Here is a 22,547-nt window from a genome sequence, read left to right as displayed (position 1 = left end):
GGTTTTTTAGAAGGTACTCTACCTGTTCCACCGAGGTTGTGGCGTCTCTGGACGGTGCTCTGACTCCAAATCTCGATGCTTTCGTATTTCTTCAACAAGATAAGCTTCTGGCCTCTTGGTTGCTTTCTACTATTACTACTTCGTTGTTGTCTTCGTTTACAGCTGGTAAAACAGCGTATGATGTCTGGAACATTGTGAATCGGTTGTTCGCTACCTCCACCGGTGCTAAAATCTCACGCATCAAGCATGAGTTACACTCGCTCAAGAAAGGCACGTTACCTATTACTAAATATATAGCCAAGATTCTAAATACTTGTGCTCTGCTTGAGGCTTCAGGATCTGTTGTTTCGGAGGCCGAAAAGGTCGAGGTGATTCTCATCGGTCTATTGTCAGAGTTTGATTCAGTGTTGACTCTCGCATCATTCTCATAGGAGACGCTTCCATTTCAAAAGTTGGTTGATGTGCTGTTAAAGTTCACAAGTCGCCAGTTACAAGTGGTGCAGGACGTACCGATGCTTGCAAACATGGCTGAAGCCCTTCTTGTAGTGGCGGTGACTGAATTTGATCTACGTACTGGGCGTAGTGGTCACTCCTCTTCTAGTTCACGTGGGTGTGGATTTTGTCCGCGGATACAGTGTCAAATATGTGGTCGGTATGGGAATCTCGCACAATGTTGCTTCTATCACTTCAACCTCGACTACGGCGGTCCGAGTGAACCAATTCTGGCATGACTTTCATTCATTTCAACTGGCCAAAACCTACTTGATGACTTTTTTGGCTGATCGACTACCTTTGGTGTAACAACCCAATTTTGGGCCTAGTCGGAACAGTGGTTTCAGAACCACTATTCCAAGACCGGAGAAAATTATTTTGATGTTATTTTATGTGATATAGCATGTTTATAAAGGTGCATAAAAATTTTGGTATATTAATTTTAGCAATTTCTAGTCCAATTTCAAAAAAGGACTAAATCGCGTAAAAGGTAAATGTTGTGTTTTGATACCTAAAGGTGTTAAATTCCTTTATATCTTAAATTGGGGGTCTTTAAAGTGAAATTAGGCCATTGAAAGAGTGATGGCTGGCCAAGGGAGACAAAATGGTTAAAAAAGCCAAAATTTGTGGCTTTTAGGTGACTAAATTGACTAAAAATAGAATAAAAGAAAAATCTCATCTTTTCTTCGTCTTCTCTCCACCAAAAATGGCAGCAAAGAAATGGTTTAGAAGCTGGAAAATTTCATCAAAGAAACTCTCATGCTAGTAAGTGATTTTTAATGTCTTTCTTGATGATTTTTACATTTTTGGAACCCCTAAAGCATGAGCTTTCAAAAGAGGGGACTATTTTGCAAAATGATTAAGAGTCTAGGGTCTTGACATGAAATCATATGTGTTGTTTTCTGAGTTTTTATGGAAGAATATGAGTCTTGGCAGTGTTATAAACAACTTTTGTGAAAGAAGTTTGCATGAAAGCACTTAAAAAGGGTTATTTTGTAAAGTTGTAAAATAAGTGTAAATGTGTGAAATAATTGAATTTGTGAGTTGCTATAGTTATGAAAATGATTTTTATAGGCTTAATGAGTAAGAAAATGTGATAAAAATCATTTTATGAGCCTAGGGGCAATTTGGTAATTTTGGTAAAGTACAGGGGCAAAATTGTAAATTTTGTCAAAATGTGTCATTGGACTAATTTGATTAGTATATTGTTTTAATAAGTTAAATGTGATGTTATAGATGATGAAAAATGAGATTCGGGCTTAGAACGAGGAAAAACGAGAAATTGATGTATAGGCCTCTCTTACCAATTTGGTGTCGAGATAAGTTCGTATGGTAATAATAATGCAATATCATGCTTGAATTAAAATTCTCTATTATTATGGCATTAAGTGTATGATTTAATATATTGGAATTTTGATGAAATATGATGTTTCTTTGAAACGAGTAAGTTTGTACGAAAGTAATTTATCAATTTCATTATAATGTGCTTAATACTTGATATTGTACAAAATGTGGATATATGCCTTTATTGGAATTTACTTGTGATGATTCAATGAAAATATGATGATAGCTTTGTATCTCGAAAATCCCAGGTGACTTTGAGGAATGCTTAGGATTTCGGGTATCATGACACCATATTAAATGTATGCCAATGTAAGACCATGTCTAGGACATGGCATCAAGGATGATATGTGTGTTATTATAAGACCATATTCGGGATATGGCAACGATATGTGGATCCATGTAAGACCATGTATGGGACATGGCTTTGGTATTCTATTTAGTGTATGATAATTCCGAACATCCTTTAGCATCCCGAGTGTTCAACGGGTAATGAAATGGATGATGTGATGAAAGCCCTAAGGAGGGCATGTTAAAGAAGGTATGATTATATACTTTATTACGAGTTGGTACAGGTATGTACGCTAAAGTCACGAGTAATACCATGATATATAATGGTTCCAATGAGGTAATTCATTGGTGAGTATGTACTTGAGCTATGTTACAAGTTGTACAAGTATGTACACTAAGCTTATGAGTAATGCCTTGATATGTGAAAATCTATGATGTATACAGTATTTGGTGAGTACTATGAAAATGGCATGATTTGGACTAAGTCTTTGATACTTGATGACATTGAGATTATGGGTCCATGCTTATGATGCATAGCTATGTGTTCTTACCATGATCGATGAAATGATGTTGTATTAATTTGGTGAACAATAATTGTGAATGAGTAAATTAGCCTCGACCGTTTTGGGCTCTACAGTGGTGTAACTTTGAAAATACACTAAAAACAGTGGAAAATGAGTTAGAGGCTGAATAAAATATGGAATTAAATCTTATCAAGTATAATTTCTTATAAAAGAAACCATGTAAGCAAAATAATTTCCTGTAATGAGATAATTGAAGTTGTGTGAGACAGAGTTAGAATGACTTTGAAATTCCCTGTTCTGATTTGAGAAAATCATTATAAATTGTAAAAAAATATTTATGAATTATAATTTATATTTTTAGAATCCTTAATGAGTCTATTTTCAATAGAAATAGACATGAACATTATTCGAGTCCTGTGCTATGAGATAATTAAACTTTAGTACAAAAGGGTCAGAACTGTCGGACCGTGAACTAGGGGTAACTTTGAGGAATAAACTGTACTAATTGGCTGAATCAAAAATTCTCTAAATTTTATGGTAGAAAGCTACATGATTCTAGTTTCAAGAAAATTAACGGAACTTAATTTGGAGTTTCGTAGCTCCAGATATAAATATTTTATTGACTATTATACAAGAAGACAGCTTATTATGAACTTGAGAATAGGTTGGGAACATTGATAAAAGCATGTTAATGAGTTGCTTATTGTTTTCATGTGAACTTACTAAGCATAAAGCTTACTCCCTTCCTTTCCCATGTTCTCTAGTGTTTCCAGGTTAGCTCGGTTGGAGTTCGTCGGAGATATTATCACACTGTCAAACTATTGCCATTGGTGTAAGTAATTTCAAGTACTTTGAATCTATGGCATGTATAGGAGTTTAAAAATTTGAGTGTGTGACATTTGTTTTAGCCAGATGTATTGGCTTACATTAGCTATTGAGGTTGTAAACCTATTTATATATGCATCACTACAGGAAAATAGGGCTTTAACGGCGTTTTTAGCGGCGTTTTATGAAAAAATGCCTCAAAAATTATACATTAGCGGCGTTTTACCAAAAACGCCGCTAAAAACAGAGCAATAGCGGCGTTTTTTGCAAAGCGCCGCTAAAAGTCATATAACCCCTAAAACCTTAAACCCCCAAAAAAATCATAAACACTAGTCTATATAACCCCTAAAACCCTAAACCCCTAAACCCCAAAAAACCTTAAACACTAATCTATAACCCTTAAACCCCTAAACCCTAAAAAACATCATATGGATATTGATGTGTATATACATAGATATTAATGTAAAAGCTTATGTTCATAATAAATTACGGAAGCAATACTTAATATTGATTAAATTTATTTTTGGGTTTAGGGTTTAATATTTAAGATTTAAGGTCTATAATTTAGGGTTTTATGGTTTAAGGTTTAATGGCCATGGGTAGTATGTTAATCTCAAGTGAATCATATTCAATTAAATCCTAAACCCTATAATTAATATATATTTAGGGGCATAAGTAGAGGGTTGAAAGGGTCTTTGCCCTTCTAAAATGAAAAATTTTCCATTTCGATTTTTTGAAATTTTTAAAAATTTTAAAGGTAAAATTGCACTTCATCCCTTTGAATAATGGAAAATTTTTGATTTAATCGTTTCAAAATTATAAAAATATATGCTAAACTTTTATCGTTTAAAGTTTAGATAATAGGGGGTAAGGGTTAGAGGTTAAGGGGTAAAAGTTTAGGGTTTATGTTTTATGTTTTATGACTTAAGGTTAAGGGTTAAGGGTTTAGATTAATGCTTTTATTTTCAAAAATATTTAATCTAAACCATTTGATATATTTAAATATTAGATTTAAAAAAAATTGATAAATAAATAAAAACATTGATAATAAATAAAAATGAAATATAAAAATAAAAATGTATAAAATAGAGATTAGTGGCGTTTATAAAAACGCCGCAAACAATCATTTTACTTTAAAAAAATGGCGCCTTTTTTATTCCTAAATTCCCCCTCCCTTTAAAACCCTAAAATTTCCCCCTAAAATTGGTATCTCAAAACTCCCTTTTCACACACGCCGTTTTCATCAGTTTACCTTGGAACCCATACGATCCCTTCCCCTTTCCCCTTCCCTTTGGTTTTGAAAAACCCAATTCTTATATTCATTATTCTGTTCTTAATTTCGGTTTTGATTTTTCTATGTTCTTTCTTCAATACATTACGGAAGCATTTGGTTGTCTCGTCTACTTGTCTCTCCAAACTATTGTTGGTAATTAAAAATTATTATTTTAAAAAAATATATATATCAAAATGGGTTAAATCCCAAAAGCATACATGAACTTTAATTTGATCTAGTTCTTGTAAATTATTAATACAATTATTGATATAACATATAATTAAATGCCATTTGTATAAAAATCTAAACAACTAATGCGAACCATACTTAAAAGAATAATGTTGATGAAAAAAGAAAGAAAAAAGAAATCCTTTAAACAATACTAGACATGCCATTCCCATCTATTAATTTAATTCCTAAAAGAGTTGATCATGGTAATTAAATTTTAACTTTCAATATTTATATTTTTTTATCAATTTGATTCTTATTTTTTGAACCAAAACCTTCCACTTTTTAAAAAAGGTTAAATCTCATTTTTAATAGGGATGTAATTGTAAAATTATTTTTTTAATGATATGGACGTGAAAACTTACAAGGTAATTCACATGACATGATACTATTTTTTTATATGTTAATTTAAAAATGATAAAAATCTTCAAAAAAAATTGAAAATTAAAAATTAAAAATTAAAAAATTAAAAATTAAAAACTTAAAAACTTAAAATTTTAATATTTAATATTTTAGTCCATATTTCAATTAAAAAGATCAATATTCAAAATTTTAAAAAAATAAAAATTCCAAAAAATATAATCTCAGCAAAAAAAATTTTAAAAGAAAAAAATAGAAAAAAATATGTTAAAAATGAAAAAAAAAATAAAATTGAGCAATAGTGGCGTTTTTACTGAAAACGCCACAAAAAGTTGAGCTACAGTGCACAAAAAATTGAGATACTGTGGCGTTTTTATAAAAATGCCGCAAAAAACTTTACATCGAAACGGCGTCGTTTTATTTTCACCCCCTCCCCTAAATCCCCAATTTTACGTTGCTAAAAACCTGGTTTGTTTGGTTGGGTGTAATGGTTAATCCATTACACCCCGAATCGGTGGCCCCATTGAATACAGCGTTTGGTTCGCTGTATTGCCGTAATACAGGCTTATTACGTTGCGGACGGATTCGGCATTTTCTCTGCTTCAGCGCCGATTTCTAATCCCTTCCAAAAACAAAGATTAGCTATTACGTCTCTGTTTTGATTTTCTTTTTCAATTTTTGCCCTCAGCTTCATCTTCTGCTTCTGTAACTTTCTTTCCAACCATCTCTACGTTTCCCTTTTTTTCCATTGATTGCAGAGGAGACCTAGATATTTAAGGTAATTTTTATTTTTTCCTCATTCTCCTTATTGCGTTCTTCATCTTCTTCTCATTCTTCATCCAGGTAACTTTCCTCCTTCTACTTCTTCCGTTCTTCATCTTTTATTTCCAATTTTCCTTAGCTTTGTCCGTCGCATATCTTCTCTTCTCAAGGCTGCTGTTTTGTTTCGCTCAAATCTATGGCTACTTTCACCTCTTTCTCTCTTTTTCAGTACTCTTTTATCTGTTTATATTTTGTTAATGTTAAGGATAGAGTGATAAAGTATTGATTCTGGGTATTTGATTTGGACAGTAATTATGCAACGACTGGAAGGATTGTTGCAATTGTGAGAGCCTCACCACGACTCTCTTCTTCTCTCACCTCCATCAATTTTCTAACACCAAATCACTCACGCAGGTATTTTTCTTTTCTTTTTATTTGGTTGGAAGTTCTCTTATTTCGGCATTCAATTGATGAATCTTCTTTTTCCTTTTTCATGTCGGTTTCCTTTGTTGATAGATAGTTCGAAACCATCTGTTAATGCTAATTATGGTGTTGTTATCTAGAATTTATTAGAGAAATAAGAAAATTTAAGTGAAAGAAAAATTAAACATGGGGTGGTCAGTAATATTCCTTGTGTTTCGATATGTAAATAAGTTGAATCAAATTATTATGGCTTGATCACCAAGTTTGTAAATAAGCATGCAGGGATGGAAATGGCTCAACTCATATGTGGAGGTTGTCGAACATTTCTAATGTATACATGTGGAGCAGCAAGTATAAAAATGTTGCACCAGGTACAATTTAATGATTTTGTGCATGTGATATAAATTTGTGGTTGTAATGTTTGGAATTGCAGAAATGATTCTGTTAAAGAAGAATGGAAAATTATTTTTGTGCTTTTAAGAAAATATAATGCTTGTGGGTTGAAGATCTGTTTCTTCAATTTGTTTCTGTACTGTAAACGAGTTTAAGGAATCTTATTCATTTTTCTTTTCTAAAAAAGGGGGAATGCGATTCCATTTCCTGATTAGTGCTTCTTTGTGCTGTATTTGGTTTTCCAGCGTTACAATGTGTCGAGCATGAATGTCTTTTATTACCTTTATATTCTTTGTTTCTATTGTCATTGTCATCTTCGTTTGGTAGTCTTCTGAGCTACTTTAGTTCAAGATATCACTGGTGGATAATGGCTGTTCTAATCAAATTTGAGAGTGAGTACAAACCATATAGTATTTTCTGTTTTGTTTCTTCATTCATCTCATACCATTGGTTTTCCAGGTTGCCTTGCAATACGATTAATAGGTTACCTTATGTTTTGTCAGTTTTTTCTCTCTTTTTTCACCTTCTGTTCTGGGGACATACCTCTCAAATTTGGTTTTACTGGCCATTCACTTATCAAATATTTAAATTTTATGCAGCCTTTCATGCTGGGGTATAGATTTTCTTACATTGCAATATATTAGACATAAATGGTTTAATGGTATTGATTGCCCTTGGTCAAATAAATATCAGTCAAAAGGCTTTTTCTTTGCTAAGTTTTCTAAATTTAATCGGAAGGATTAGAACTTATTATCCGCTTTTGCCCATCCAATAAATATTTTTTAGAGAACCTTTGTGAGATACTTTATATGCATGAGTATGTTTATAGGGAAAAAGTTAGAACTGTCATTGGCATAATTTATGTTCTTAATGGTAGTGTATGTGATGCGGAATTATGCAATTAGTTTTGAATTTGCTCAACTGTTTAGTTTTTATGTTTGAGCTGCTTCTTACTTCAGCTTTGTTAAGCAGTGTTTCTTGCTGCAACTTATAAGTTCAGGACAAGCTGAAAAATCAACGAGCTTCAGCTCTTCCATGATGAGAATTTTTCAGCGTGGTCTTTTGCGTCAGAGGTGTTATATCATGCCATGAACTTTAGCTTCATTTCTTTTATGCAATAGATATTGAGGGTTCTATATCTCACGATTGGTGTCATGATGTATTTATGTCTATTTCTACAGAGATAAAGAAGCTCCAAGATTAACTGAGAGTGGTTTCCAATTCTTGGTGTGCATCATGAAACTCATGGCCCTTTTGCCTCTTTTCTAGTTGTCTGTCACCTAAAATTACTTCTCATCTGTGTAATTTACAGTTGATGGATACAAATACTCAGCTTTGGTATATTATTAGAGAGTATATCTCCAATTTAGAGGTATATTTGATGAGATAAATATTGTGTTCTGCTTGGAACTTGTTTGTTAGAGCTATTGTGTTTTACCGTTGTTAAGTTCTTGAAGGGGAAATTGGCATGAATTTATTGTAAATTTTTATTTGTTATTGGTTTATTAGTATATATTATCCTCTTAAATGTGAATGTACCCAAGGGGTGTGACTGTGCGCATGCACTAAAGTAATAGCTTGTGTATTCTTGTGTGCTTGAGCATTAGCAGCTACTTTTAGTTCAAGGGAAAAAGGTGCCATTTCCTAAATTATTTTAAATTATATAAATTCATATAAGAAAATTTATTATCAATAATTTTATGAAATTATATCTTATTAAATTATATGTAATAATAATTATTTTAAATTATACAAATTCATATAAGATAATTTATTAGTTATAATTATTTTAAATTTTATTAAATCATATATTTTAATTAAAATACATTTAATATTAATCATTCCAAATTATCTTTTATAGTATCATATATTATGATTTGAGTAAATTCATATAAGAATATTAATTATTAAGAATTTTATTAAATTATATATTTTAATTATAATATATTTAATATATTTAATAATAATTATGTTTAAATATGATTAAATTATTTATTTTTGATAATAAATAATCTTATTAAAATTTAAATAACAATAACAATAATCATTTACCAAAACAAATTTATGCTAAGGGTATTCTGGTCATTTTAGTTTTCTCCATTATGCTATTACACCTCTATTACATTCAACCAAATACAGTTTTACTATTACGCCTCTATTCCATTACATTCAACCAAACAGTTGATTTGCTATTATACCTCTATTCCATTATACCTCTAATCTAATACATCTCTAATCCAATACAGCGAACCAAAGTGCTCTGATTCTATTCCCTTTGGTTTCACCGATCAAAATCCCTTTCTCATAAATTTTCTCTCTTGAAGATTTCATGCCTACCCACATTTAATCTCAACCAACGGAAGAGACGCAGCGTGCAATTTGACTGTTCCAATTTCCTTTTCAACGTTCAATTAAAACCCTAGCCTCTTCCTTTTGCTTCTATCGGGGAGGGGGGAAGGGAATCATGTCTTTCGATCTCATATGCTGAAGCCGTCCTGCAGCTGCTTCGGATCCTCCCAAGATCTGTACGGCTGAGGACCAAAAGAGCAATTAAAGCAGAATCAGACTCAAGACATCATATTGAACTACGTCAATCATGTAACATAATAGACTCGATGCTTGTTGAATAATTCGTGAGTGCATTCCTTCCAATGTCTGATTCTTTCTTCAATTTGATACTTATGCAACTATGTAACCATATGCCGAGTCCGATGGGAGAATCTGCTGTTGAATGTGGAAGTTTATCGTCCATGCCAACTGTTTCCTTCACTATCGGTGACAAAGTTTTCGACCTTTACCCTGAAGAGGTAAAACCGATCCTCATTTTGTGTTTGTACTATATCAATAGCTGAAAACTTGTCCTACTGATGTTAATTAAATCTCTATTGGTGCAATCAGTATATTTTCAAGGTGGGTGAAGGTCCTCAAGCTCAGTGCATCAGTGGCTTTACTGCTTTGGATGTTCCTCCTCCTCGTGGACCGCTCTGGTAATTTTTCTAATGGTCAAATTATAATTTTTCTAATCAGTATATTTGTGAGATGTTTTCATGAGCCGCTACCACACCGTGTTCGATTTCGGTAAAAAGAGAGTTGGCTTTGCGGAGGCGGCATAAAAATACCTTATCATGGAATGGGGTAACTGAGTTTTCTTCAAATGTCCACCCATTACTGTGTTAGGTATAACATTATATAAAGATGGTTGGAAACATGGAGTCATTAGCTCTTTCAGCCTCTATTACGTAAAGATAGTGTTGTTTGCTTGTAAATATTTCCGTCGTTGCTCTGTGATGTTTAACCATGGTTAAAAGTTGGATTTGCTGCTTTATTTTTTAATTAGTGGTCAAAGATACTTATTAATCAGTTTCCATACCTACTTCTTCTTCATTATTGCCTTTTTAATTAATCAGTTTATAATGCTTAGAACAATCTTTAAGGTAAGGCAGAGGAAGCAAAACTTCATGCGTTTGGTTATATTTTTGGTGGGTTAATTAATACATATTTTAGAATTTCTAAAGTTAGTTTGAAGTTTGGATCTATTTTAGGTTTCGTCATGTTTTTGATTCGAATCGTTATCTTATTTAGGATTAATTTATTCGAATTATATTAGATTCAACTTATTTTCAATTAAGTTGGATTTAAGTTTTGATTTATTTTAGATTTGAAGTGATTTAGATTTGAGTTTCAAATTCGGGTTTAGTTCATTATAGATGTTTGTTATTTTAGGTTTGTTTGGGTGTTTGTTTGGGTAAATTATTAGTAATTATTTAATTTTAATAGTTAAACTGTATTGACACTCATTGATACTTCTAAGTTTTTATTTTAATTATTTAATTTTGAAAAATTATAATGTTAAAATTAAATTTTTGGTTTAAGTTATTAAATTATTTAAAAATTTTGTATAAGTTTCCGTTTAAGTCTTAGGTTGGGTTGTTAAATTCTTTTAATGAGCTTCAAAGTACAGTACAGTTGATTATCTATTAAGGAGTAAAATATGTTTTAGATGTAACATAATTTGACTAGAGATTTGACGTTTTAAAATTGCTTTATAAAAAAAAATTTCATAAAAAAAAGTTAAATGTAGAATAAGTGTAGGATGGAGAATTTTTGAATGATGCACAGTAATGAGTTTAACAGCTTAGTGATTAATAAAAGTTTTTGGTATTTTTTTTAAACGATGAAAACTAAAATATGTTAGTGATTTTGAGTTGATATTTACTTTTAGTTAAAGATTTTTCTTTTTGCCTTTTTAGAAAGAACAGTGTAATTATGTAGTTTCTCCTAGGATATCTTCGTGTTTGTTCATAAGCTTTTCCCTTAAGATATATGCCTACGTGTTTGTTCAGAAGCTTTATATCCACGTGTTTGATTATAAAATTCATACAATGGCATCTCAAGCCAAAAATATCAAAAATAATTCTTACTTTTGGTTTATAGTTACAATGCTTATACTTTAAGCATATTATAGTTGATTCATACACACTTTATATGAGTTTATTTTGGACTAAGATATGGGCAAAACTTTCTCAACACTTAACGAGCAAGTATGTTGAAATATCATTGGCACATTCAATAAAAGTGTGCCAGATTCCCCTCTTTTGTTGTTCATTGAATTTTCAATTAGTTGCTGCCTAATTTTAATTTACAATAGATGAGCTTTGCAATATTATGATAACCCATTACTCCTATGTAAATTCTAGGAAGCATTTATTCATCGTGCGAATTTTCCCCCAAAGGCATACTATTTTCACTTAGCATTTTTATCAATGTTGTTTCTGTTGTCAATTAATAGAACACCATATCCTTGGCTATGGGGTTTTGCTTGGTAGTTATGCAGCTAATTATTGAAAGTTGAAACTCATGCCTGTTTTATGAATGCTTACATGCATGGCAAGCTGTTGTTAGCCTTTCTTTCTATTATGTTTGTTTCTTTGTATTAGCATTCTCTATGCTACTTGCCCTGCAAAGTTCCAAGTTTCCATTTGGAAATGTTAATTATCTGATCTTTGGCAATTTTGCCCAGCAGAATTAAGCTAATTTTATGGTTCTATCTTTAATTAATGCAGGACTGAGCAATGCTTCCTTTACAGGTCAGTTTCCTGTTTCTTTGTCATGGATGGATGTATTTATTGGATTATGGGACTAAGTAACTTAATAAAAAGAAATTTTACATTTGATTTTCTATGCCTTTTAGATCACCTCCAATTTTAGCATGACAGCAGCCCTCTCTGCTGGGGTTTTTCACCATTGTTGCTACTATCGCTTTCATTTAGGTGTCAACTTTATTTTAACAGATGTTATGCCTTATATGATGCTATATGAGACAAATATATTCCATATTTTTTCTTATCCTTCTGTTTTTGTGCCGTTATACTCTCTAATCACATGATTTCCCTAAGCCACCCCCCGTCAATAATGATTGATTGCTGATGTAACAAAGTTTGATTGCTAATCACATGACTTTCACTTTTGTTTTGTCTCCAATAATGATTGATTGCTAATGTAAAATTTTTTTTTTACCAGGATGCTGTCTAACAATTGCATAACCGAGCCATTTTTTTAAGATTGATTGCAAATGACTGATATTGTGAAATAACATTTACATAAGATAAAGTAGTAACTCTGGCTTTGGTATGCAGGATGAACTGATTTGGTTGGAATTGCTTGATAATTAATGTTGTGGTATTTTTTTATCCGAGAGTAATTTAGATGTGAATGTAACATTAAATCTAATAACCCTCTGTATTGCATTAACAAAAACCACTGCCTTCATCTAGCAAATGATTTCATTTTAGGGTGATATTGGTGATTTTGGGTTTTATTTATGTTTTATGGCATATTCAAAGTCTGCAGTTAAGTTTATAGTGAGCCAGTTGACTGCATTTCTTTTTTCATTTTTTACAACTTTTTCTGACCAACAATTTATTTTTTACATATATATTTTATTTCATTTTAATCATTAGTTGTATGTCACTGATGCTTAATTGTTATAGTTTTTTACATAAATGTTTTTTTTTTACTCGAGGCTAAGAAGTTAGCATCACAATATCAAAAGGAAGTAGACAAATGCAATTCGGGTATGGAGACGTGCGAAGAAGTAAGGGAGAAAGCTGAAGAAGCATTGTCGGCTCAAATGAAATTGACAGCAATGTGGGAAATAAGAGCTCGTCAGAAAGGGTGGAGAGAAAATGTCGCCAAATCTAATGCGCAGACACAAGGTAACATCCAGTTTGTCTAAACCATCCACCATGGCCTGATAGGAAGAAAATTAGTAGAAAACATATTTCTTTCCTTCTTTCTTTTCCACTGTTCAGTGCTCTGCGACATGTTTTGTCATTTCTGGTCATTTCTGGACCGTGAAGCGAAATTGTATAGTCATCATGAATTTCAGAGTTAATATTATAGGCAGTCTAATTCAACATTGTAGTAAACATTATATTTGATAATTTTGGATACGATATATAAGAAAAACGATTAAAATACAACATGATATAAACATCTAAATGTGTCAAAGGGATATACTGATTACCATATCTAGTAAAATATGATTTATTTCTAGCATAAACTAATTCACTCAAAAACTACTCTTTATTGTAATTTCTCATCAATAACTCATGCTTCATTCTAACTATCATTTTTTTTCTTTATGGATTTTCTCTAGCGTTGATGATGCAAATTAATCATTATTCATTCCAATATATTTGAAGAAAGGAACATTTGTTCAGATAAAATATAGTATATATTCTCTGCTCCTATCTAATTTATCATCAATTTGCCTTCTCAATGGTTGTTATTTTACCAGAATCCCCACTAATTGAATCATACCTTTGAAACATGCGAGCTATAATTTATTGTGTAAGCTGATGGAGTTACCATAATATAGCTCTTTTATGTTTTGATTGGTGGCAAATGGAACAGGAAAAACCAACTACACTAGATTGCAGTCCAAGAACAATTTGCAGAAGGCACATAATGGCTGGCTCCTACCTCTACAAATGCATGTGGGAGGCATTGCAGCAGCGAATAAGAATGATATTAATCAACATGCAGTCGACACCGTATGTGCTCTGAATCCGAATTCAGGTGTGAGTTTCAGATATTTTATGTGCAAAAAACTATTAGAGTGCCTTATGTTTGTATGTTTGTATTAGAGTGCTAAGGTGAATGGCCATGCTTTAAACATGCTTATTTTAAAGGATTTTTTTCTTGAAGGGCTTTTATTTACAAAGGATTTTTATCAAGTGAGGAATGTGATCACCTTATTTTTCTGGTAAGCAACCATTTTTCTCTTTTGTTGTTGAAGAATTTCAACATATAAAAAAAGAAATTGTATTAATTTGAGGCTAAGGATAAGTTAGAGAAGTCAATGATGGCAGATGATGTATCAGGCCAGAGTATTGAATGTGAAGTTCGAACCAGCTCCAGCATGTTTCTTGAGAAAGCTCTGGTATATAAATGAATTGTCTTTCATTCTTTTTTTTAGCTTAAAGCTGTGAAATTACTGGAATTTATGTTAATTTAAGAAAGGAATGCTGAATTTATGAGTCGAATTGTTGAATTTAGAAGTAAAAAGAATTGATCTATTATCCATATGATCTTGTTTTTATGTAATTTTATGCAATCTTATTCTTGCTTTGTTTAAGAAAGGATGAAGCATCTGGCTGTTTATAATTATGTCATTGTATCAGTACTTTCATGCTTTTTTTCCCTTCTGTGGGATACTGGTCATAGCTGTTTGAGATTGTTCTGTTTTTGAGAACATGTATTTGATATAGACTGATTATATGAACTGAAATTTGCGTGGTGCTTGTGAGATTTTAATCACTTGAATGGTACATCATCTGATATTTGGTCTTGCGGAGTTATTCTCTTTGTTCTCATGGCTTGTTATTTGCCTTTTGATGAGCCAAGCCTTATAGGCTTGTATAAGAAAGTAAGTACCCTCCAGTTTTGGCCAGTCTTTTTAGATGAGAACTTCATTAAAATTGTTTGTACATTGATAAATTTCAGATCTAGGAGGCTTCTTTCAGCTGTCCATCACGGTTTTCATCTGGTGCTAGGAATTTGATTAAGCGTATTCTTGATCCAAACCCTCTTACCTTAAGTTTCAAATTCAATACATCCTATGAAAATTTGTGATTACATGAAATCTTTGATCATAGTATAAGCTTTAGCGCATGCATTTTGGTTGAAATTCTACATGTTCTTTTTGGCAGCGTATAACTATTCTTGAAATTCTACAAGATGAATGGTTCAAGAAAGGGTACTAGCCACCAAAATTTGAGCAAGATGAGGATGTAAATCTTGATGATAATATATTATATTTTACGTGGTTATGATATCTTTATATTTAATCTAATTTTTATTATTTATTTTAGTTTTTATTATAAATTTTTATTTTTATTTTAATATTTTTAGTTAAAATTTTAATAGAAATTTTTTATATTTATATCATGGATATTATTCTTCTCAATATTTTGATAATGAATTTTAAATTTTTTATATTTTTCATGATTTTTATAATATTTTATTTTTTTTAAAAAATTTCATTACCTTTAGCGGCGTTTTTTTAAATAAACGCCACAAACTTTAGTGGCGTTATCTATAGTGGCGTTTTTTACGACGCTTGTAAAAACGCTGCTAAAGACCTTAAAAACGCCGTTAAAAGTCAATTTTGCTGCAGTGCATGCATGTGCTATGGTCTTATGTGACGAGTTTATAATGATTATGGCATGAATGTGGTAAGGATGTGGGTAAAAACTATGATATCTATTGCATGAGAAATTGGCATGATCATAACATGTTTATTGACGTTTAAGTACCTATGTATGCCTTGTTGTATGCTATTGTATAAGTATGCATGCATGTGTTGTGAGTGTGATAAAATGGCTTGGAAAATAGCCTTGTATTTGTCCACACGGCTAGACACGCGGGCTGTGTCTAGGCCGTGTGTGACACACGGTCCACCCCCATGGGCGTGTTGTCCAGCCGTGTGTCCCCTGCACCTAAGTTTTTTTCAAGTCAGTATGTATGACAGTAAGCACACGGGCAAAAGACACGGCCATGTGTCAGCCGTGTGAAAGACACGGCCATAGGACACAGGCGTGTACCTTGACCGTGTAGCTTCAATTTGTTCATGACCAAACTGGCAGAATGTCCAGGTTTTTGAACACGGGTTCGGGACACGGGTATGTCCTTAGCACACGGACGTGTGCTCTATACTTACACGGGCGTGTGGAGCCTTAAAGTATGAGATTTTTTCAAGTTTTTCTTAAGTTCTCGGTTTACTTCCGAACCATCTCAAATGCATGTTTTTGGCCTCGTGAGCCCGTTTAAGGGACAAAATGTATGTGAAATGAAAAGTTTTAAATTGATCAAAATTTTACGGCCCGATTTTATGTAGTTGGTTGAGTTTAAGTCTGGTAACACCTCGAACTCTGTCCCGGCGTTAGATACGGGCTAGGGGTGTTACATTTGGTGGCCTTGGGCCGCATATGGAGACCACTCCGTTACAATACCTTGATGGCGTTTCATGGGAAGGTTGGCCACCATATTCCTAATATGCCTATCGTTTTTTTAATTTTCAAAACCTTAGTTATTTTGTGTCTAATGCTGATGGAATGGGGCGTGTGACTGATGGAATAGGTCGTTTGCCTAACACTTTTGGACAGTCTGATGCTGGCCTACATGTGACGTCATCTGGCCCGTATAGCAGACCATAATTTGGGTGTGATTTTGGGACTGATTTGGGTCGTAGTTTTGGGCACAATTTTGGGCGCGATTTTGGACGTGAAATGGGCCAGCAAAAGTGTGGGCCATCTGTTAGGGTACCTAGGCCACCTAATCTAGGCCAGAATTGTGGGTTACATACTTCTAGTGGCCAACATAGTGGGCAGGCCACTGCTGGCCCAAATACTGGACATAATTCCTCTGAGCCCAATGTCAATTATGTGGGGTTTGATAGCTCTATGCAAAAAAATGGTCCCAATGTTCCATGGCGGACTAAACCACGTGCTTGAATGTTTGATTTTGATTCCTCACAATGTGTTGGGCTACCCCGAATTCCTGACTTTCATTTATCTAACTTTTTGGATGCCACACAATATGACTCTAATTTTGATAACACCGATTCATATGTTCTTGTGTCGGTGAGGACTTCGTCCTGGTATCTCAATTCAGGAGCCACTCATCATGTTTGAACTAATGCTTCTGGTTTAAATGCCTTCACTTCATATACAGGTACTTCTTCTCTTTTAATGGGAAATTGGGCTCTCACTAAAATTTCATCTATTGGGAATACTGTTCTACCAACAAAGAAGAAGTTATGACATCTTTCTAATGTTTTATGTGTACCAAGCATCTAAAAAAATCTTATGTCTGTCTCTCAATTTGCTACTAACAACAACGTATTTTTTGAATTTCACCCCTCTTATTGTGTTATTAAGGACATCTAGACACAGGAAATTTTATTGCAGGGCCAAGTTCGTGATGGTCTCTATCAATTTTCGACTGGTTCATATGTTTCTTTTGATACAATTCCCTCTATTAACAACACTGGGATACAAGATTGTCATTTGGATGATGATGTTTTCACACTATGGCATAAAAGACTTGGTCACCCTTCTTCTACAATTGTTAAACTTGTGCTTGACAAATGTCGAATTGTTTCAAATAAAAAATGTATTGATAATATTTGTATTGCCTGTTAGAAAGGGAAATCACATAAATTGCCCTTCTCACACTCTACTACTGAGTATATGGAATTGTTTAAATTGGTTGTATCCAATTTATGGGACCTGACTTTTGTTGACTGTAGGGGTAATCTTTATTATGTTTCATTTATTGACATGTGCAGTCAATTTACCTGGGTTTATTTGATTAAACATAAATTTCAAACAGTCGAATGTTTTCTTCATTTTCAGAAGATGGTCAGTACTTAATTTGGTAAAACTATTAAAAATTTTCAAAGTGATTGGGCGGTGAGTTTCGTGCATTTGCTTTGGTTCTAGCTAGCCATGGGATTCTTCATCGTCTGTCTTGCTCTCATACTTCAGAACAAAATGGTGTTACTGAGCGCAAACACAGACACGTTGTGAAGACCAACCTTACACTTTTGGCTCAGGCTAATCTGCCTATGAATTATTGGGGATATGCGTTCTGCAGTGTTGTGCATCTTATTAATCGACTGCCTACTCTAGTTTTGAAAGGTCAGTCTCTGTATCTGATTCTTTATGGACGTGAACCTACGTATGATCATCTTTGGGTATTTGGTTGTTGTTGTTTTCCATATTTACGTCTATTTGTGCAACATAAGTTGAATTTTCGCTCATAACCATGTACTTTTCTAGGATATAGCTCTCAACATAAGGGCTATAACTGTCTCACACCAGATGGTAAGGTGATTATCTCTCGTCATGTTATTTTTTATAAGTTGTTCCCCTTGTCAGTTGTGGAAAAAGGTTAGACTCCTACGTCTGTTACAACACATATCCCTATTATTCAATCCTCCTCTTCTCAAACCATTAAAGAAACCCACAAAACCACTGTGTCTTTACCTACAGTACATTTGTTTGATCAAAGTTGTGATCCTGTGCAGTCTCGTATAGTTGCCTTATCAATCCCATCTAGACCGCTATAAATCATCTTATTTGATTTATCGGTTGAATCTGAGTCTAACCTAAGGGAGCATCATCCTTCTCCTGAAGCTATTCAGTTACCTACTGAATCCTCAACTATTCATCATGTTTCTTTAGGAAACACTTATGCCATGGTTACTCGGTCTAAGGCCTAAATTTTTAAACCCAAGGTTTTACAAGTTGAGGCTGTAGACTTTGAGCCACGTTTTGTTGAGGAAGCTCTTAATCATAGGGAGTGGAAGTCAATGATTCAAGCTGAATTTGATGCTTTAATAGCTAATTCTACCTGGGAACTTGTTCCTCTACTTCTTGGTCAAAAAGTGATTGGCTGCAAATGGATTTTCCAAGTCAAGAAAAATCTTGATGGATCGGTTGATAGACGAAAGGCACGATTGGTAGCAAAAGGCTGTTCCCAGGTACTTGGGTGTGACTTTAACGAAACATTTAACCCAGTGATCAAACCTGCTACTATCTGAACCATCTTATCTATTGCTGTATCCAATGGTTGGCAATTGCGTCAAGCTGAGGTGTGACTTTAACGAAACATTTAACCCAATGATCAAACCTGTTACTATCTGAACCATCTTATCTATTGTTGTATCCAATGGTTGGCAATTGCGTCAAGTCAATGTAAATAATGCCTTTTTAAATGGAGACCTAACTGATGAAGTATTCATGCAGCAACCTCTTGGCTATGTTCAATATGGACCAAATGGTGAGCCATTGGTGTGTCGTCTGACGAAGGCTTTGTATGGATTACAGCAAGCTCCCCGTGCCTAGTTTGAAAAATTGAAGTAGTTCCTTGTTTCTACTAGTTTTGTTCTATCCAAATCCGATGCTTCCTTGTTTGTTAAAGTTTCAACCAAGTCCATTGTATATGTATTGGTCTATATATATGATATTATTATTACTGGAAGTTCGATTGACAAAATAAACTATTTTGTTCAGCAGCTCTATAACAAATTTTCTCTAAAGGATATGGGCAATCTCCATTATTTTTTAAGGATTGAAGTCCGTAGGTCATCTAATGGCAGTCTACACTTGTGCCAGCATAAATACATTCGGGATCTTCTTGACAGGAGTTCTCTAGCTAATGCCAAAAGTATTCATAAGCCGATGGTTAGTTCATCAACTTTGTCTAAAGATGAGGGTGATCGGCTTGATAATCCTACTGAATACAGAAGTCTCACTGGTGCTCTTCAATATGTGGTTTTAACTCGACCGGATATTGCCTATGCTGTAAATTGTGTGTGTCAATTCATGCATGCACCCACTACGGTTCATTTGATAGCATTAAAATGTATCCTGAGGTATTTCTATGGCACTGTTATGCATGGGCTGATTTTTAGATGCTCCAATAGGATATCTTTGGTTAGTTATGTTGATGTCAACTAGGGTCTTGATTTTGGTGATCGCTAGTCTACTACGGGGTTTTGTGTCTACTTTGGTCATACACCTGTCTCGTGGTGTTCTAAGAAACAACCAGTTGTTTCTCAATCCACGGCAGAGGCCGAATATCGAAGTTTAGCTGTAACTTCAAGTGATATTGCTTGGCTAGTTTCTCTGTTATCAGAATTACAAATTTGTTCTACTGATCCTCCTGCGGTTTAGTGTGATAATTCAAGTGCAGTAGCTGTTGTAGCTAATCGGCGTTACACTCCAAATTAAAACATGTCAAACTTGACTTATTTTTTGTTCAAGAAAAGGTGGCTAATGGATCCCTCATCGTCGGTACGTAAAGTACCAGCCTACGACCAAGTTGTAGATATTCTCACTAAACCATTGTCTGTCTCTACTTTTGCTCATTTTCGAAGTCTATTTCGGGTCGTACCTGTCGAGGAAGTTGAGTGAATGATAAGAGAAAATATTAGTATAAAGATTGTTAAATTTGTTAGTCTGTTAATTAGTTTGATATGAAGTTGGTAAGGAGCAGTTACTCTTTTATGAGTATATAAACATCATCAATGTATTCTTTAAGACAAATAAGGAAAATTAATCAAAATTTATTCTGTAGATTCATCTTTCTCCTATCAATATCTTAATGCTAAGTCTAGCATCTAATAAAGGACAAGCGTAGTGATATGTCTGAGTTTGGGACACTGGGCCAAGATTGCCTGTTTCTTCAATCGTGTTTCATCAACTTGTCCTTTCTATAGACAAAAAAAAAAAAAAAGGCTGCTCATCATTGAGTGAGGTGGGTTATCTTTCACGGCCTATCACAAGTCTGTGACTTCTTTAAATATTTTATCTCCTATTATTAAGGTCGATGTTGTTGACTCTTTGACTGTGGGTGGGAGGATTAGTACTGAGTGTATAGAGTAAGCATGTTGGTTTGGGTATAGTCTTGTTCATCCTTGTTTCATCTTCTTTGTTTCTTTTGGATTTTTTTATAATATATGGGTTTTAAGTTCAAAAAATTATAAGTGGTTAATATATTAATAGTTTATATATGTATTCAAGTCGGGTTAGATAACCGGTTGATTTGATGTTGTCCATTCGCTTTTAAATTTCAAAACAATTTAAATCAAATTAACCAACTTTACACATATTAAATGTAATATATATTTAAATCTAAACCCAAAACTAAACATAAACCCAATTTAGATTTTATTCAAAATCCAATCTAAAATAAAAAATAAACTCATTCGAAATTAAAAATTTACAAAAAAATAATATTAATAAAAACACTAATCAATGAAAAAAATTATAAGTAAAAACCTATAATTTGAGCTTTTTCGAGTTTTGAGTCAGATTTATCTTGAACTCAAGTCAGATCGATGTCGAACTTAAATTCTTACGGACTCGAGCTTTCTTAGGCTTAGGTTCCATCGAGCTTGAATTTTTTCGATCTCGACCTTTATCTGGCTCAGATCTATTAGAGACTCGAGCTTTCTCAGACTCAAATTGTTATGTCAAATCTGCCTGTGCGAGCTTTCAAGCTTAACATGTCCATATCTATTTTATAAACTTTTAATAAATTTTTTCAGTTATAACTGAATGAATATCCGAAAGGAAAATTCAATGCATTCACAAAACAACAAAAATAGGTATGAATTGAGAAGTGCTCGTAGTCAGTCAAAGCTAACTCAAATCCATTGATGAAGCTTTAACTCATCCATAGCCAACTTGAATATCAACATCCAAAGCTTAAAATTCAGCTTAAAAATCATTCAAACAGCTGAAAATTACAAGAATGTAGCAATCACAGAGTTGGTTTTATTTCCTCATTCGTGGGGGAAGATAACTAGGAAGTTTTCCTTCCTTCCCTACTCACTTTGCGTGGTTTTTGTTCCTTTGCTTTTGCTATTAGCTTTGCTTTGCTTTTTCAAGTTTCCACTTTATACTTTGTAGCATGGAGCTTTGGTTGTTGGGCTTTGCCATTGTAGAAGATTTAGATTTAGCCCTCGGAATGGCATCCCCATTCTTTTTTGCTTGCTTTAATTTTTTTTCTCTAGTTTCTCTGGTTCTTTACTCGTATCTATCATCATATAACATGAAAATGTTTTTGCAAGAGTAAAAGTCTGATGACAATAGATTCAATGCTCTTCGGAGTGAGATTTAGACATTGCCAATGGTTTTTTGTTTTGTGCAACTTGATAGTTTTCCAGTGATTTATATTTATTGTGCTGGGGTCTTTTGTTGATCTTTGGTTGCCTTGGGGCCATTGAAGATAACATACTTACTATATTGACCTCTCATTTATGAAAGGATAAGTACCTAACTTTTTTCCTGAAAAGGTGAACAGTTTTTCTTGGCATAATCAAATCTTATGATTGTTCTTGGTTTAGGATTTTTTTTGTTTTGAAAATAAAATGAATACAAACTCAATTAGATTAAGTCTAGGACCGTCAAATAATATTAAACTTAATTTTCTTTTGCAAATCATATTGACAAGACTATTTTTAATTCACCAAAAAAATGTAATTAATTGGATAAGAGTAAAATTAAATCAAAACGCTAAACTATACATAAGCTACCCTATTAAGCTAAGCCCAATAATGA

The 22,547-nt window shown here is 33.2% G+C and overlaps 2 protein-coding genes across 17 annotated transcripts; both read left to right on the top strand.

The window, feature by feature from the left end:
* Positions 1 to 5,877: 5,877 nt before the first annotated feature.
* LOC107948981 (general transcription and DNA repair factor IIH subunit TFB2) lies at positions 5,878 to 8,385 on the top strand. Of its 3 annotated transcripts, XR_005925764.1 has the most exons (5): positions 5,878 to 6,112; positions 6,406 to 6,510; positions 6,802 to 6,890; positions 7,885 to 7,985; positions 8,094 to 8,385. XR_005925764.1 is itself a non-coding variant. In XM_016883667.2 (3 exons), the coding sequence occupies exons 1-3, from the start codon at positions 6,804 to 6,806 to the stop codon at positions 8,179 to 8,181; spliced, it is 276 nt and encodes a 91-aa protein (XP_016739156.1). In that variant the 5' UTR covers positions 6,179 to 6,803; the 3' UTR covers positions 8,182 to 8,385. The 3 variants fall into 3 exon arrangements, 1 of the variants encoding a protein (XP_016739156.1); XR_001697609.2 differs by lacking the exon at positions 5,878 to 6,112 and having other exon boundaries at positions 6,179 to 6,510; XM_016883667.2 differs by lacking the exon at positions 5,878 to 6,112 and having other exon boundaries at positions 6,179 to 6,890.
* Positions 8,386 to 9,140: 755 nt separating this feature from the next.
* On the top strand, positions 9,141 to 15,261 carry LOC107948980 (aspartic proteinase). Of its 14 annotated transcripts, none has more exons than XR_005925763.1 (8): positions 9,141 to 9,719; positions 9,811 to 9,899; positions 11,976 to 11,999; positions 12,941 to 13,127; positions 13,828 to 13,992; positions 14,122 to 14,179; positions 14,286 to 14,842; positions 14,920 to 15,261. XR_005925763.1 is itself a non-coding variant. In XM_041111505.1 (7 exons), coding segments are annotated over exons 3-7 (432 nt in total). In that variant the 5' UTR covers positions 9,141 to 9,719; positions 9,811 to 9,899; positions 11,976 to 11,984; the 3' UTR covers positions 14,921 to 15,261. The 14 variants fall into 14 exon arrangements, 9 of the variants coding, with proteins under 9 accessions (XP_040967439.1, XP_040967436.1, XP_040967435.1 ...); XR_005925759.1 differs by lacking the exon at positions 14,286 to 14,842 and having other exon boundaries at positions 12,935 to 13,127; positions 14,920 to 14,983; positions 15,126 to 15,261; XR_005925762.1 differs by having other exon boundaries at positions 12,935 to 13,127.
* The last annotated feature ends 7,286 nt before the right edge of the window (positions 15,262 to 22,547 follow it).

Source organism: Gossypium hirsutum, chromosome A04, assembly GCF_007990345.1.
Source record: "Gossypium hirsutum isolate 1008001.06 chromosome A04, Gossypium_hirsutum_v2.1, whole genome shotgun sequence".
NCBI classification, from domain to species: domain Eukaryota; kingdom Viridiplantae; phylum Streptophyta; class Magnoliopsida; order Malvales; family Malvaceae; genus Gossypium; species Gossypium hirsutum.
Note: the sequence above shows the minus strand (reverse complement) of the source record. Positions and strands in the feature narration are given on the sequence as shown.

Bases quoted from the DNA above. Each gene is read 5' to 3' on its own strand.
- LOC107948981 (XM_016883667.2), top strand. From the start codon at position 6,804: ATGGAAATGGCTCAACTCATATGTGGAGGTTGTCGAACATTTCTAATG. The intron at 6,891-7,884 runs GTACAATTTAAT...TTTGTTAAGCAG, and splicing joins GTATAAAAATGTTGCACCAG to TGTTTCTTGCTGCAACTTAT. The intron at 7,986-8,093 runs GTGTTATATCAT...CTATTTCTACAG, and splicing joins CGTGGTCTTTTGCGTCAGAG to AGATAAAGAAGCTCCAAGAT.
- LOC107948980 (XM_041111498.1), top strand. The intron at 13,128-13,827 runs GTAACATCCAGT...CAAATGGAACAG, and splicing joins ATCTAATGCGCAGACACAAG to GAAAAACCAACTACACTAGA. The intron at 13,993-14,121 runs GTGTGAGTTTCA...TTTTTCTTGAAG, and splicing joins TGCTCTGAATCCGAATTCAG to GGCTTTTATTTACAAAGGAT.